Source organism: Emys orbicularis, chromosome 3, assembly GCF_028017835.1.
Source record: "Emys orbicularis isolate rEmyOrb1 chromosome 3, rEmyOrb1.hap1, whole genome shotgun sequence".
In the NCBI taxonomy this organism is placed as follows: Eukaryota; Metazoa; Chordata; order Testudines; family Emydidae; genus Emys; species Emys orbicularis.
Genome location: NC_088685.1, coordinates 44,696,494 through 44,714,432, shown reverse-complemented (window position 1 = coordinate 44,714,432; position 17,939 = coordinate 44,696,494). Strand labels below are relative to the sequence as shown.

At 38.1% G+C, this 17,939-nt stretch overlaps 1 protein-coding gene across 1 annotated transcript in view; it reads left to right on the top strand.

Annotated features, from left to right (window-relative positions):
- Positions 1-17,939, top strand: part of CSMD1 (CUB and Sushi multiple domains 1) — a 1,638,713-nt gene that overhangs the window by 1,273,012 nt on the left and 347,762 nt on the right. The window contains exons 27-28 of the mRNA XM_065401391.1: positions 12,346-12,537; positions 15,397-15,535. Of these exons, the coding sequence (XP_065257463.1) occupies positions 12,346-12,537; positions 15,397-15,535 (331 nt within the window). The remainder of the gene's footprint in view (positions 1-12,345; positions 12,538-15,396; positions 15,536-17,939) is intronic.

Here is a 17,939-nt window from a genome sequence, read left to right as displayed (position 1 = left end):
GTATCTTATTTGTGTTTCTCTTCTGTTTAGGTCCAGTAAAGAATAGGGACATCTGTACATTATTTTCTATTATTGAGTCTGCAAAAAACCCTACATAAATAAATTACAATGATTTGGACATGTATATGTGCATATTTATTTGTTTTTCCCAAAGTTAATTAAGTATTTTAGGAAATATTGTCACAGCAACCACCAGCAAGAGTTGGTGGCCACACTCTGAGGCCACCAAAAAATTTGTTGTGAGAGCCCCTAAGGAACTGTCTGTTTGTTAAGCCCTGAAATACCTAGGTACAATATAGATGAAGTGGGTAAAGGGTTGAGATGAATTTCCTGTAACTGATCAGTTTGTCATAGATTTATATGGATAGATAAGATATGGCAGGGGCTGGATGAGTGTTTCTTTCCTGTATGGTTAATTATAGAAAATGTGCTGCTATTCCTACCAGTTGAAAATGTTAAATTTACATATATTTTAATAAAGTTGTTTTAAGATATTAGAACAGATAAAAACACTTTGTACTATACTATAATAAAGTGGAAGTGAGCGTGAGATGTATAGATACAGATTTAGCAATAAATATTGTGAAGGAAGAAAGTATTTAAGCTGTTCACCTTTTCTAGAAAAGTACTAGTATAAAGTATTTGACCTTCAGCAGTTACCGTGGTGAAAAGGAGACAAGTTAAAGCTTTAGGATTCAAGAACTGATTTCTGCAGCTTGGTGTAATTTTCCTTTGGATCCGTTTGGTGATCATGCTGGCAATTGCAGTGTATGTCTCACTGGAATTAATTGAAGTTAGTGGTGGTGAACTGGAAGTCTCCGCTAAAGTTAAGGAAAAATGACTGATACTTTTGGTTTACGATCCTTGTCAATTGCAAAGTTGTGTGTGTGTGTGTGTGTGTGCATATGAAATATCACTGCCCACCTACTCCCAAAAGAGTTCAGTTTATTTGGAATCAGTCCTGCAATGTACTGAGCAGTGTGGCCCTGATCCCTCAGACCGTTTGAGCACATGCTAAACTTTAAGTATGTGAGTAGCTTCCTTGACTTCAAAGTTTAGCATGTGCTCAAATGCTCTGCTGGATCTGGATGAGACTTTGCAGCACCTTGGTGGATTGAGCTTTATATTGTTTCCTCTCAAACTGAATCTATAAATGAGTGCTGAGTTGCTTTCAATTTTCTGGTAATCGTGGAAGAAATGAATGGTTTATTACAGGTGCTTGGGAGATGAGTTTTTTTCATATCCCAAGGATTTTCAAATAATGCATATATTTATGGTTGTCAGTGATTTATACAATGTGACACCTGTGTGTGTTTTATCTTTCGTTATATATGTAGGTATAAATGCTGTAAATAGCTGAAGCTTGCAAGACATTTGGCTCCATTAAAGGTCCATTGTCTTGCCAGGTCAGCACAGCATGTAGAACATGAGGACATGAACTGACTGTTGCGATTATGTTAATTGTAATCAGCCTAACACTTTTCATTAAAACTTAATTGCCATTTAATCATGCATAAAAGGACAGAAAATGGAGTTCAGTGTACAAAACTGGCCTTTACTCTGGGGTTTAAAACATTTAAACTAGCAATTACAAACCACACTGTCAATTAACCCTTTCCTAGCAAGACACAGAATATTGGGAGGGGGAAAACACTTCCCCCCCCACTAAATAGCTGTTCTTCTTTAGCCACTCCATAACTTGAGGACATCTTGGTCTCATATTAGTTGATTTTCAGTAGGGCATAAGCACTCTTTTGATTTTACTGACATCTGCATTCTGCATTCCACTTTACTGAATACTCTCTTTTCTAAGCAATGCTTATTATCTCAACATTTAGAAAAATCAACAAAAGAGATAAATGTTAGCCATAAACATTTACAATGTATTTTTAACAAGTCAGATTATCATTCTTGCATGCTTACTATCTTTGGTGGTTTCATTTTAACACTGTTTTTAACATTCCTAATTTAACTTTCTAACTCTTTCCCCCCCCCCCTTTACACTGGATTCTCATTTGTTACTATTTATAAGACCTGTGCTGTTGTCTTAAAATGAACCATACGTTCATATTTTCTATGACCTTTAGTAAAGGTTGATCTTTACGATCGTACTGATCATTGATATGATCATTATATTGAATACAGGGCTTACTCCCATAAATTTTGTATTAAACAATCTATTTCCAGGTGGTTTCAGGTATAGTCAGACCCATCTGTGACTTTCTTGTATGCCTTCTCTGTGGGTTTAGAATCATTCTTTTTGGTCATCCATAAGCTTCCTCATTGTATAACTATATAAAGCATGTTCCTCTCTCTATCTAAATCTGGATCAGCAGTGTAGCTTTTTCCAAGATAACAAAACTATACTGGTGAGGACTTGGGGCCATTCTAGCAAATTAGAATAAGCAGAGTATTTTGCTTGTTTATAATTCCCTCTTTCTCATATTGGAGGAAGCTGCACACTAAATAAGATGGCTGAGGAAGATGTGGCCTTTGAATTGGTGTATGTGGAAGACCCTGAGGTATTTAGTCTCTATTAGGAAAGATTCAGGTGGTAATTGCTGACATGTTCATTTTCTGGTAATGATGGGCATAGATGTATTGACCTGCTTGTAGAATTTCTGATATCTGGCGCAGTACATGAGATCAGTAACTACCAATTTTCATGTGGCTCCATATGTTATATTTAAATTAAATTATTTATTATCAGATTTACTTGTTTGTGAATAATTTGCATATAACCATAAACTTCATCTTTAAAAAATGTGTGGATTTAGTGCTCATGTTGAATTGTCATCCTCTGAAGAAAAACTCCTGTGTTCATGACTGCAGTGCAAGGTTCCCCCTCACTGCCCTGCCAATGTGCCTCAATCTTAATCCGGGAAGAGTTGCTCTAGGGCTAAAAGCTATAGTTCAGGCTCCATGACCAGTACAATGAAAGCACAGAATCTGGCCCCTAAATTCTATTCTATTCTTCTGCCTCAAGTGATTTTGTACAGATTTTTTAAATCTGTTACTTTTTTTAAAAAAAATTGTGTATGGTACTTGACTGCCTCCTAGGGTAGAGATATGAGATCTTGATCAATAATAAGATTGAGAAAAATATAGAAATATTAAAACCAATCATTAGAAGAGTTTATCACTAAGTTCCCACCCAGTGCACCTACCTGTAGGCTTCAGGGTATCTTATGTGACATATGCACACTTGCATATACAGTTTTACCTGAGATGAAAGAAGGAATGAAAAAACTGCTGATTGGGAGATTGTGTGACACTTTTCTTGTATGGAAACTCCCACCTCATTCAAACATATTCCAGACACTCTGGGAGTATGACCAACCAAAACAGGACTGGTTCACATTTTGTTCCAGGATAGAGCAATTAGGAATAGATCCTAAGACCTCACCATGACCCATAAGGAATTTCCTGACACATAATTAGATTCTGTTACAGCTGAATGGGATGTCAGTACAATTGGAATTGGACACAGGAGTGGCATTCTCCTTTAAGTCTTACCATTTTGGAAAACTAGTTCTGGATCATTGATTGATTGAACACTGTGGCACATCACAAACTACAGGTTTGTCTTGATTAGGAAAAATGGTCAAAGTTAGGTTGTAGGCATACATATAAAACTATTGTTAGGAGAACCTAAAAGGTTCTGAATTGGGAATATGCCTTTAAGTTTGGGTGCTTATCTAAATAAGTATCCTGAAGTAATTCAACAGATAATTAGCCATTTTCTAAACAGATCCTGGTTCTCTTTGCTGATCTCCTAAGAGTGACCCAAGGAGACACCCCTCTCCAACCAAGGGGATGAAATGATTTTTGTGCTCAGTTTGGCCTGTAATTGTTGTGGTTTTTTACATGTGAAGAAAAGACACTTTTAAAAATTATTTATATAACACATTTAGGTCTTGGAGAAAATGCAACAATAAACAAACAAATATTAAGCATTTCTTGCCCACAACTTTCTTTACAACATGACTCACCAATTATAGTAAAAAAAAAAGAGAGAGAGAAACAAACAAGCAAATTAACACATTAATTAAATTGGAATAATGACTCGGGAGTCACTACCATTGCTTTTGACACTTTTGTTGATGCCTTTTTCCTTTAGCAAGAGCTTAAGCATCACTGGCTGCACATTGAACACACTTGTCAGTTTCAAGCACCACGAGACATAGTCTGGCAAAGTCTGTTTCAGTAATGGCATCCGTCTCTGGCTCTTTGCATTCTTGCTGCATACATGACTGGCTAGGGAAATGCCTATGGTGACTGTGGTATAGCTTTGCTGGACTGCTAGTGTGGTGCCTTCTTGAAAAATATTTTCCTATTGGTGCAGATTTATTTTGACTATTTGCACTGCCTATAGTTTAGGTTGTGCCAGCATTTTCATTATAAAGCCTTCATTTCCAGGATTTATAATGTGACTGCAAAAATTTGATCCATGACAAAATTGCTCAAAACTCTCAGCTCAACAAATTCAGTCAGAGAAAAAAAAATCCTGATGACTGAATGACTGACTTCACAGTACTGAGGGGGGGGACGGACTTTACTACTACTGATAAAAAGTGCAACTGCATAGGGCTCCCCCCTTCAACAAGTGATAAATGTTCTAGGGTTGAAAGGAAAAAAAATGCTATTCCAGGGCCATGAGTCAAGGGAGTCCATTCCTCCAGCACCAGAGGCTTTGGCTCCGGCTGTTACCCCTGAATCCCCTATGCCAGTGCTGAGCTGAAGACTCTTGTTGTGACCCCCATGGTAGTGTTATCAATTCCACATTGCCATTCCTCTGGCACCCAGCCCCAGTGCCTATTCTACTTTGGCAGAATTTGTGTAGGAGGTCGCTTCTGAGAGCAGTCTGCATTGGCCCCAGCACCATAAAGGATGGATTTGGAGGCCCTTCAAACAGGTCCTGAGACAATCCATGTATTTAGAAGCTCCACTATCTGTCTCCTGCTAGTTCCCATAGAAACTGCAACTGCAGACACTCCAGACCCCCCAGAAGTGAACACTTCTATCCTCCTATGATGATGTCAGCATTATGGCAGCGAACCCAGTCTATTTCTGGGGATTATAGATTCTATTCTAGGAGGTGAAGGTCTCCAACCTCTTCTCAATGCAGATTTCTCCCTAATCATCCAAAAGGGCACACTCCACCACCTTTTCCTCTACCACTTGCTGAAATTTCCACAGTGGAAGAACGCAAACATATTTGTGGAACTAGAAATGAGGTGATAAACATCCAGGGTGAGTCAACTCCCTGCAGGATGATCTTGATGCACATATATGACTTCTTCACATGACAGTAAGATTCTCCTGACCCCTGACAATCTTAATCCATTCAATGAACTTTTCTTAAAATGGTTCAGAGGTTCCAAGCTCCACTAGAAACACTGCAAGCTAATTGGTACTTTTGCATGATTGTCAGTCTACTGCGTTTACATTTCTCATAATGGAGCTAGACTGCTTTTCTCTGGTGTGTTTAGTGTTTTGTGAGTTTTTAAATAACTTTACTGGAACTATTGCAATTTTTTTGTGCTTTGTTCTTGGCTGTGATGCACCAAAATGCTTCTCAAACCATTTTAAAACAAAACAGACGGGACTTTTGCTGCGGTGTCTGTAACTTACAGACCTAAGTTGCTGGACAGCCTGTAGTATTTTTAGTGGAAATTGGAAGCTTTGAATATTTTTTAGAAATCTTCAAAGTAGAGAGAAGAAAGTGTTTTTGACAATGGGTATTGCTGACATGACTGTATTTCGCAGACATAGTTGGTGAAGATGATGATTTTATCCTTAAAGACATAATGATAGTGTGTGGCCTAAACAAACTCATAAAAAACATGTCCTTTAAAAGACAAATTAGACTCAACTCTAATATGTCACAGATATATGTAAATACCCTGGTTAATATTTTCAAAAGGAGTCTACATTTCCCATTGACTTTCCATGAGGTCCTATGTCACTTATGAAAATGGGTCTTAGGCTCTGAAGTCACTTAGACCCTTTTGGAAATTTTACCCAGTGTGATTATTTTGCAGGATGTGAATGAGCCCTATCATAGCAGTGCTCACTGCATGAATATATGAGGCAAACATTAATTATATTGTTCCATATCAGTGTATTGATGTGTATAAAAAAGTGCCAGTTATGAGATGGAATGAGTGACAGGGGAATGAGTAACTTTTAAAGTCTGCATTAACTACAGACGTATGAAATATGTACACCAGCACAAATATTACAGTTCTTGAGACATCTGCACAAAACCAGATAAAGTACTAGTAGACTTGTGACTTCCCTCCAGCTGGAGAGAGAGAGAGAGAGAGACCCTTGGGAATCCTGAGCAGTTAACAGCTTACAAATGAGACAGGTTGAAAACTTGACAGCTTGTCTAAATGCTCATTTTACTGGATGGCACATCAATGCTTAAAGCTAGTGTTTTGTTTAATTAGGATCAAGTATATTTGTGGATAATAAAATGGTTACCAGTCTCAAATACAGATAATGCATTCATAGGACAAAAATGCAAATAGTATTTTGATGCTTGTTAAATGTTTGTCAATGGTGGCTTTTTAAATTTTGAATTTGTACTTGGTAAATGCAGTGAATTATTTAAGACATCAAATCTTTAGTAACTGGTGTATATTTGATGTCAAAAATAGATGAGCAAACTTTGCTACTTCAGATATTACATTGCACAGAACACTTTAAGGAGGGAATGAAGTATTCAAAGGGTTGGGTTTTTTTGGAAGAGGACAATAACTAATGATATAATATATCTGTGTGTGTGTTTACACAATTTTCAGCAAATTTCTGAATTTACTGTTCCTTAGCAAACATACTTTACAGTCATTCACAGTTTTAGAGATGTTACTTGTCTATGAAATGGGAAAATACTTCAATGGGATCCCGACCATAAATCTGTTTTCTCTCCCTGGTGGCCAAGTACATACTCAATAAACCACACTAATGTGGCCTAGCTGTCAGGTAAATTTTCAATGTAGTGCTTGGGGAGTTATGTGCAAAACTCTCATTAGCAGTGACAGTTGTTACTTGAATTGATACTCATAAATCACAATGTGAAAATAAAAAACAAACAAACAAAAAAGAAATTGTGCTATTTTTTTGCTACTTCATTGAGAAATAGAACCCACCTCAAGGTGTGGGCCCTGTGCAAGAAAGATGTGCGAGTTTCAGGGATGGAAAAATGACCAGAAAATAATATATAGTACAAAGACACACATTAAACCTCATTTATATACACAGCAGTGATAGAGAGACCACAATCAATACATGGGGATGTCAGGTTAAACTGTCTAATCTACTCATCTGTCTGCAGACATGCAGGTATATACCATATTTGCTGGATATTTGTTGCAGCATCAGAGTATGTCTGACATATATTTCTGTCTGGGTCTACTACTTTCCCCCCCTGCACTCTCTCCCCTGTAAAGTACCATCACAATACTTATGTTGTCTTTTCTGAAACTACAATTGTTGCTGCATACGTCAGTCAACAGGGGACATTCAGTGAGCAGACGTAAACTCTTCATAGCAGATATTGTGGCTTGTTCTATGTGTGTATAGCACCTAGCTCAATGGGACCCCAATCTCAGTTGGGCTCCCTAAGTGCTACCATAATAGTATTAAAAATAATAAAAGAATAAGTTGGTCCGATGTTCAATACCATCACTCGGATAAAGAATTGTAATTGCAGCAGGGAATGTTTCCACCAGTACTGAAAATCATCCCTTCCCCTTCCTATCCACATACCGTGAAGGTCAGGAAGCCTGGGCTCATGCCAGCTGAAATTAGCTGAACATCATGTTAATGAAATGTGAAAGTTGTATGCTTATACTGGCACAAAAGAAGCCAGTTTGAAATAAATAATTAAATAAACCCTCTGTGAGGTAGGCAAAGGACTGAAGTGACTAGAACAATGAAACATGGGAGATTTACAAGAGGACTTGGTATATTTCTTTGTTTTAAAACTTTTTGTGAGCCATTAAAAAAAAGCTGTGGGAAAGTGACAGACATGAATTGAGTTAGACAGTAAAAGCATGAAAGAGAGGACCCACAATAGTAGACACAGTACCAAAATGTTGTGTCACTTTAAATAAGCTTGGCCTCCTAATAGCAAATTTACTTTTATTTTTAAACCTAAACGGCATCAACACTCAAGATTTACCAAGTCTAAGAACTAGTTCCTCTCATCACCCTCTTTCCATGGAAGGACACTCTGTATTTATACATCTGTTGACTAACTAGGTTTTGGAAAGGTCTCCTCAGGACTTTCCCATCCATACAACCTATCACCCCTCAGTGGCACCTCAACCTCATTCTATCAGCGTTAATGAAACTGCCCTTGTAGCCTCTATGCACCTCATTTCCATGAAAGTTGCCTTTCTAGTGGCTATTACTTCAGTGAGAAGGGTAGATGAACTTCAGGCCATGATGGCGGATTCTCCTTTCACCACATTTCAGGACAAAGTCTCCTTGTGCCTACACCCAAGTTTCTACCAAAGGTTGTATCTTGGTTTCATCCCATACACTTACCTGATTTCTTTCCAAAGCCTCGCACCTCAGCAGACCTTGACCTTTTACTGACAGAGGTCAAGAGCGATTAGGAAGTCCTGTAGACTTCTTATCACTGAGAGGATTAAGGGGCAGGCAGTCTCCATACAGATGATTTCCAAGTGGATTTTGGGGTGTATTACACTATGTTATCAGTTTTCAGGACTGCCTCTGCCCTGGACGGAGAGTCCATTCCACAAGAGCCCAGGCATTGACTACGGCCACCATCCATGGTGTGTCACTTCCAGACATATGTAGGGTGGCCACGTGGAGTTTGGTGCATACCTTTGCTGTGCACTACACCTTGGTGCAGGACTCTGTGATGGATGCATCATATGGCATGGCTGCCATCCGTTCAACCATTTCATCCTCTTCCTCGCACCTTCCTCCGAATTAGGTACTGCTTGTTAATCACCCTCAATGGAATACAATAGGGACCATTACTTGAAGAAGAAGAGGAGGTTACTTACCTGCAACTGGCAGTTCTTTGAGATGGGTGGTTCCTATCGGTATTCCACTTCATGCCCTTCTTCCCCTCTGCTGTGTATCTGTTCGATTTGCAATGGAGAAGGAACTGGAGATGTGGTCGGTCTGCCCCAACCTTTATCACCTCAAATGAAAGCATGAGGCAAATCAAGGGCACATGCACAGACCAACGGACACTGCTACTCTCAAATTCTCCAGCTCTGGATGCATAGTGTGGATGCATAAACCCTCAGTGGAATACAGATAGGGACCCCACATCTCCAAGAACCTCCAATTACAGGTAAGTAACTTCCTTGTCTTTAGTGTGGAAGAAAATTAATAGGCATAGTCTATGTAAAAAAAGATGGGAGTCACTGTCATTTTAACTGAATAAGTTAATTTTTTAAAGGGCAGTGCTGCATTTAATTACATTTAGTAAGGTACTTGCTCAGTGTGAGTGTGGGCACTGCAGGTTAGAGCCCAATTCTGCCATCCATACTCACACTGAAGAGCAGTTTACTCTGTGAGTATTCATAGATCTTAAGGGAAGAAAGGACCATTCTGATCATCTACTCCGATATCCTGCATAACACAGGCCCACAGAATCTCACACAGTAATTCCTCATTGAGCCCATACATTCTGTAAGAGTCATAACATATGTTTTAGAAGGATGTCTTGATTTAAAGACATCTCCAAGAGATGGAGAATCCATCCTAGGTAAGTTATTCCAATAGTTAATTACCCTCATTGTTTAAAAAGTGTGCTTTATATCTAGTATGAATGTATCTAGCTTCAGCTAGACAATTCCCATGGACTTTTTTCGGGACTACTCATAGAGTGAGATAGTTCTCAACATGAGTAAGAGTTACAGAATCTGGACATGTGTTCCTCCTATGTTGTTTTTTCTGGAAGAGTACCAAAAATGAAATATGCACTGTTCTATATGAATTCTGCTGTTTCCTTGTACTCTCTTATTTAAGGATAAAGAGATACCTACAGTGTTAATAAGAACACGAGTACTTGTGGCACCTTAGAGACTAACACATTTATTTGAGCATAAGCTTTCGTGGGCTACAGCCCACTTCATCAGATGCATAGAATGGAAGATATAATGAGGAGATATATATATTTACAGAGAACATAGAAGGTGGGAGTTGTCCTACCAACTCTAAGAGGCTAATTAATTAAGATGAGCTATTGTCAGCAGGAGAAAAAAAACTTTTGTAGTGATAATCAAGATAGCCTATTTAAGACAGTTTGACAAGAAGGCGTGAGGATACTTAACATGGAGAAATAGATTCAATGTGTGTAATGGCTCAGCCATTCCCAGTCTCTATTTAAGCCTAAGTTGATAGTATCTAGGAGGGGGGGTTGGATGGGGCAGCAGGGGGCAATCAGGGGCAGAGGTTCCAGGGGCAGTCAGTGGGCAGGGAGAAGGGGTGGTTGAATGGGGCGGGGGTCCCGGGGAGGCCATCAGGAATGAGAGGAGAGGTTGGATAGGGTGACAGGGGTCCAGGGGCAGTCAGGGGACAGGGAGCAGGGGTGGGTGGATGGGGCAGGGGTCCCAGAGGGGCTGTCAGGGAATGGGGGGGGGGTTGGATGGGGCAGGAGTCCTGGGGGGGGGCAGATAGGAGGTGGGGGCCGGGCCACGACCCCCTCCCCTAACCGGCCCTCCATACAATTTACGAATCCCGATGCGGCCCTCAGGCCAAAAAGTTTTCCCGCCCTTGGGCTATGGGTACAGAAAAAAGCTATGGATATGGCAACTAATTGCACTCAATAAATTGCAGCAGGAGGAGAATCTTGCCCAACAAATGCAGGAAGCTGCATTTAGAGGAGTACTGTGCTAAAGTATGACACATTGGTAGTGACAGGTATACCAAAAATAATTAAGGGAAATTGTGAAAGGTAGCAAAAAAAAAAAAAAACCATAAAGAAGTTGGGTGTGATCCTACTTCCCTTCTGAGCCAAACTTTCTATTAGTCCGTAGAGTTACATATGCAAGGGATTGGGCTCTGAGTGAGGGAAGTTCACAGCCATATTGACAAACTTTTTAAAATTTAATGTCTACAAACCTTTGCACAATTACATTTTACAGCACAGATGTTCAGAACAATAATATCCAAAATGGTGTTCACAATACAAAGTAATCATGACCAGTAATGCACATTGCTGTAGTTTCCCCATGTGTAAAATGTGAACAATGGTTATAAATCTCAAAGTAGTACTGACCGGTTAAAGTGTTTGGACAAAGAAAAGCCCTATATAATTATTAAGTAGGAATCATCTCAATAAAAACAATAGATCAGGAATGTATCGAGCGGCACAATACAGAGAGGACATGAAGGTGATAAAGTGAGATTTGATATAACAAATTTCTGTCCCAAGCAAATTTAAAAAAAAAAAAAATCTGTACAAAACCAAAACATGACCAAATAATTGGCCAAAACATCACAAGACAAGACAAAACAATTTGCAACAAGAGAACACCAGCCTAATAGCGATGAAGAGAACAAATGTCTGTAGAATAGAGGTGATGCCTCAGTTTGACAAAGTGTTAATATCTGTTACCTCTCCTTTGCCTAGCTCTTATGAGTAACATGTAAAAGGCAGGAACTGTTTTGGTCCATGACTGGGGCACCTAGTCATTATAGTAATAATAATCATTTGTATGGGAGATAAGCATGAGGATTTACTCATCATGAAGATCTGATGCTGACTATTATGCCATCTCAATACAAATTAAACTTCGCTTGAAATTTTGACCCTAACACATGAAGATGTGATACATCTCCTTTGAGTATCCTCTGAGAAAGTTTTACATACCTCTGTAATGCAAACCCCAAGGTTGCACATGGTGATTGTTTTGTTTGACTTCCCATGCATGTTCCCTTCCCATGCTGTTAGGCACTCAAAGAGTAAAATGATGTTATTTACATTCTGACATTTGTCATATACCAATTGTCATATCACTTAAATACGTATTGATAGCTGAAGTATCAAAGGAAGAAAAGGGAATTGTTAGCTTGTTTGATGGATTAACTGGACAGAAAATGAAGAGCCTGAGTTTATTCCCTATCAGGCCATGTTTTTCACCTGAGGAAACTGGCCAGAAGCCAACATAAGTATGATGCATCTCAGTGGGAAAATTCCTGTAGAAACAAACAAACTGCCTTCCTATGAAAACAGATAAGCAAATAATATTGTCTCTGATTGGATGTGTCTATAAAATGTTGCACTATGTATTTATTAAAATGTAGTACATATGTCTTAAATATGTTCATTTCATTGTTTTCTTATAGCATCAGTTGCATCAACATGTAATGATCCTGGGACTCCACAGAATGGTACCAGATATGGAGACAGCAGAGAGCCTGGGGATACCACCACCTTTCAGTGTGACCCTGGGTATCAGCTCCAAGGACAGGCCAAAATTACTTGTGTGCAGCTGAATAACCGATTCTTTTGGCAACCTGATCCTCCGACATGCATAGGTATTGGGCTTGAAGCTAATGCAGATCATATTTCAGTTTTTAGCTTGTCCAACCAGTGACCCTACCATGGTGATGTTAAAGTAGTGCTTTCTAGAAAACTCAGTCTTTTCAAACTTGTAAATATTAACAGTCTGATTCTCAAGATGAATGCTATTATTGACAACAGATTTTTCCAGCATAATCTATTTTTGAAAATTTGTTTATGGTGAAGGTGATAAGCTTCAAGAAACAAGACAGCATGGTCAGATGGTTAATGCAGGGGACTTGGAGTCAAAGCAGCTGGGTACTACTTATGACTTTGCCACTAGTTTACTATGTGACCTTGGCTAAGTCATTTCTCTGTACTACAGTTTCCCTGTCTCAGTAAAACAGAGATAATAATCTATATCTATATACTATAGATATTTCAGACTCTCAGGTGAAAGGCACTGAATAAGTATAAAGTATCAAATTTGTTATATTACTGTTTACTTGTTAAAACTTTCACTTTGTGTTAGTGATTAATTTGTAGTTTTTAAACCCTAGTCAGGTGAGAATCAGGGGCCATATATGAAACTGGTCTCACCTTAATACCAAACTCTATACCAGAAACATTTTACTTATAGTAAAAAAGCAAAGATTTTTTTCTCTTCATTTTGGATAAAACCAACAAACGGATTCTCTCATGAGTATGACCCTCCATGTAGTAATTTGTTTCCATTAAGTTTTATCTTCTCAGAAAATTTTAAGATAGATACATATGTACGTACAGAGGGAAGGTCAGATTGCCACTGCTGCCCAAAGAATGGAAATAAAAGTTCTTTTGCATGTCCATTTGTGGAACTGCCTGGAAGGAATAAAGTTTCCTGCCTTTCACTATTCTTGATTTTTGATACCTTCCACCCTACATATATGGAATATCTCTTCCATGGGGCTCTGGTTAGTGCATGAAAAGGCTGGAGCCTGGAAGTCTTACTGAGGTGTGTTATAGGGACATCACTGTTTTGCTGCTAGGAAGGGTTCTTGCCATCTAATTAACTCTTATGCTGCATACTCCATGTAACATTAGAGAGCGCCACAACCCAGATGGCTTGAACAGCTCCCTTGGGTCATCAGCTGCAAAGTTTAACAATTTTCCTTCTTGACTGGGACTTTACGATCGCCAAATTGCTTTGAGATAGGTTGGACACTTTATTTAATAATCCTTTAGGGTCAGATTGTGTCTGGTCCCTGCACTGTTGACTGTTGGAGTGTGTACAAGACTTTCTTCCCTCTTTTCTTTGGGCCCCTTCTGCAGAGGCTGAACACAGCATAGTTGCAGTCCTTTTACTTCCCTGAATGCAAGTATTGTTCCTGGCTAGTATTACTAGCTCTCTCAGAAGTAATAGGAAGGATGTAAGACAGAGTCCCCATCCATTTCCGACCTCCATACAGGTAGCAGATTTGGAGCAGCACATGCACTGCAAAATGTCTTTCAAAGTACCTATTTGTGTGGTGCAGCACTGCATAAGGACAAGTTTGAACATCTGATGGTTACAGCCAATAAAACAATTTTTAATCCATGAATCATCGAGTAATAATTCCCAGAGATTTGGATTCACCCCTAATTAAAGAGCTTAGAGATAGGACAAAACATATTGATTTCTGGATTATGAAGATTAAATGTTCTAGGGTATTATTTCAATCGTAATAAACCTCGGTGCTTTGTCCAATTAACATACTTCAATCTGTATCTCTTTATAGTCTGTTTTAAAAATCTAAATTTTAATTAATCTGCTGAGAGAGTAAATTGTAGTGAAATTATGTGCACATACTTAATGTTCCATTTTACTCAGGATGACCTTGAGGGGGTTTTCTATTTAAAATAATCTTTACTGTCATATATACAGCAGTATTGGAATCCTCGGAGTTCTATAAAGCCATGATACACACCCTTTAATATTCTCAGATAGTTCTTATTCCACTATATTGTGGATGGCTGAAATTTAATAGCTATACTTATTAGTGTTCTGTACATTGTCAAACCACTATTCACGTTTGTTTAATGTTTTATGCTGCATTTATACTTTATAACTTTCCTGAGTATGGTCACATGTTTTACCTCAAGCTAAGTCATCAGAAGACACTGAAGATTTGTGAATATTTACTAAAATAATTACCTATAAAAGGAACCTTTTTTTTTTTTTTTTTTAAACACAGCTTGGTTGATTAGTAATACTTACTTCAATCACAATGGTAGGAGCTCTGCACCTCTGCAAACCACCCTTATTACATAGGTGTTTCAATATTGATTTAGGCACCTAACTTCAGAATTTTGGTTTGTTAGCTGTGTGGTTTTCTTTCTTTCTTTCTTTCTTTCTTTCTTTCTTTCTTTCTTTCTTTCTTTCTTTCTTTCTTTCTTTCTTTCTTTCTTTGTTTTTGCCCAAGTGCCTGGATCTGTGAATTGGGTTAACACCTTTATTAATTGGATCAAAGTCTTTTATATTTCTTCTGTGGCCAAAGGAAAATAGCATCATTAAGCGTCAATTACTATTGGGCCCTCCATTTCTGACAGTGAAGTTTATTGGGTGAATGTTAAATACTTTGTTAGTGCAGCTGGAATAAAATCACTAAGCAAACCCAAAGACCTTATTACTTAGATTTCTATTGCATTTTCAGATTATAGGAAAACTTTGTTTTTGAACTAAGTTGGGGAAAGTATGTGTAAAATAGGATGTGTTTGTTGTTGGGACTATAAAGAAATCATTTGTTGGGAATGGAAAAACTATTCTGACTTTTTTTTTTTTTTTTAAAAAAGCCAAATAATTCTTATTTGAACAGTTTGTCTGTGATTTTTTGTTTAACATGTAACTGCTTTCTTTTTCCTTTTTGTATTGACAGCTGCATGTGGAGGAAACCTGACAGGTCCGGCGGGTGTTATTTTATCACCTAACTACCCACAGCCATATCCTCCTGGGAAGGAATGTGACTGGAGAATAAAAGTAAACCCTGACTTTGTCATTGCTTTGATATTCAAAAGGTACCATTTCTAGAAAATCCCTTTATGTATCAGGTTTCTAAATGTCACATCTAAAAATTATATAATTGATCACTACATAGAACTCCCAATTACATTTCCTAAGCCCTAGAGAATGTATCTAATTCCTATTTTATCATTGCTTCAGAATGACATGAAAGAAACAAAATATTTAGCTTTATAGGGTGTTTTTTTGTTTGTTTGTTTGTTTGTTTGTTTGTTTTGTTTTTTTGTGCCGAATGTGTAAGCAGCAAAAACCGTATGTGATGTGTGGGGTATAATGCTTAAAAAAAAAAAACATTTAATTTGTATCATATGTTGCACCATTGACAATTTGAGTGGGATGGCTCTATATTAATGGGGAATAATACTACCCAGAGTATTTGAAATACGTGTATTTCATTGTCATATTAATGCAATGTCTGCATTGTGTGATACCTAATTCATCTATCAAAGGGGTAGCCGTGTTAGTCTGGATCTGTAAAAGCAGCAAAGAGTCCTGTGACACCTTATAGCCTAACAGACGTATTGGAGCATGATCTTTCGTGGGTGAATACCCACTTCTTCGGATGCATACCGAAGAAGTGGGTATTCACCCACGAAAGATCATGCTCTAATACGTCTGTTAGTCTATAAGGTGCCACAGGACTCTTTGCTGCTAATTCATCTGTATACCATTTCTTGTCTGGTGAAGTCTTCAGGCTAACATTAAATAGTGTATTATCATGAAAATGAGAGTCACTTGCCAGAACTGTGAAGGTAGGTTTCACTAAGTTATTACATTGAATTAGCCCTTCAGAAAAATACTTTAACATTATTTAATAATGGTCTCCTAATAAGCAAAGATGATTATTCTGAAAATTGATTCTTATTGTGTAAACATCTAGTAGATGTAGTTCCAATCTACTATGTTTAGACCCAACTTTAAAAGTTTGGCTGGAAGGACTACTCAGCTCCTATTGACATCAGCGGGAGTTGGATCTTGCAGGCCGGGGTGCAGAATTCAATAGTTGCCTGTTATGCTGTGGGCTAGTCTGCATAGTCTGCATGTCTGAAGTAGTGAGCTTTTATACATGAAGACCTCTGCCTTTTTTTCAATTGGTCATTGTTTGTATTACTAGTGTATTCAGCAAGAGGCTTGCAGAGGCTACTCCCTGTGCTTGTTTGAAAAATTTCATTAAACTGAAGTGAGGCTTATTCATTTAAAAATATCTAAAATATGTCTTTATGCTTCTTGATGATTACATCTCTTCTCATTTACTTTAATCCCACTAATATATTTAACAATAACAAATGTTCTCTGATTACATTTTGGTGTTGCTGTTTTTAACAATTGTTCTGTAAATATCAATTGCTTTGGCATTGACATTTCATTCCATCCACTGATATTCATAGGAGGAATAAAACATTGATTACATAGTAGAAGCCACCATAATAATCATATTCCTAATGTCAATTCAAACATTCCATAGAGCAGATACATTTTTTTGATTCCGATGAAAAGATAACTTGCTGTATCATACATTTTTTTCTATGAGCAGAATTCCCATTGATTTGCACAAGAGTTACCCAGTTGAAGAGTGGGCAACATCTGGCCCAAAATGTTTTGTAGGCTGGGTGACTAACATACAATAGTTTCAGCTTCGTGGGAAATTCTCTCTGTATGTTGAAAGGGTGACAACAAGGGAGGAGGTTGGTGCAAGAAAGGAATGGTATAAAGAGCATTTTGACATGAGAGCCTTTGGTACAAACATATTTGTCCTTCCTGGGATTTGTTGGAAAAGCAAACATTGAGTAAAAGCCACATTTACGTGTCTCATAATGCTGTTTTCTGCAAAAACAAAAGCTGAATGGGCTGGTGAAAATGCCTAGGTATAAAAACAAGGAATCATCAACAGTTTTTGGCTCTCTCTGTTTCATGTTTTGTTAAAATGATTATTGCACATGTGTTTTTCAACTAAATGTGTTATAAGGTGTTAAATATGTCGATCTCTTTGACATGCACTATAGTTGGATTGATAAAAAAGACCAACAAATGTGAAGAGGCCTTTATTGTCTTCATGCTTTTTTATGCTTAACCACTACACTTGGAATAGATTCCCACTTTGCCTATGTCAGCTGCCCCCAGATATCTCTAGATCCTTCCTCAGAACCAAATTATTTCCTGCAGATGTCCTACTGTATGTTACTCTCATGGACAGTCTAACTTCCTTGTGTTAAACATTGATCTGTGTAATGTATTGGAGTTGGACAGAGGGCAAAGACCTTAGACCAAGCCCTCCATTGTGTTTTGCTACTGGGGCAATCTGGCAGTAAAGCTGGTAATACCCAGCCTTAGGGAGATCGCCCCAATATAAGCAGTATTATCCATTGGTGTTCAACTAGCATAGAGACTCTCTTGCCACTT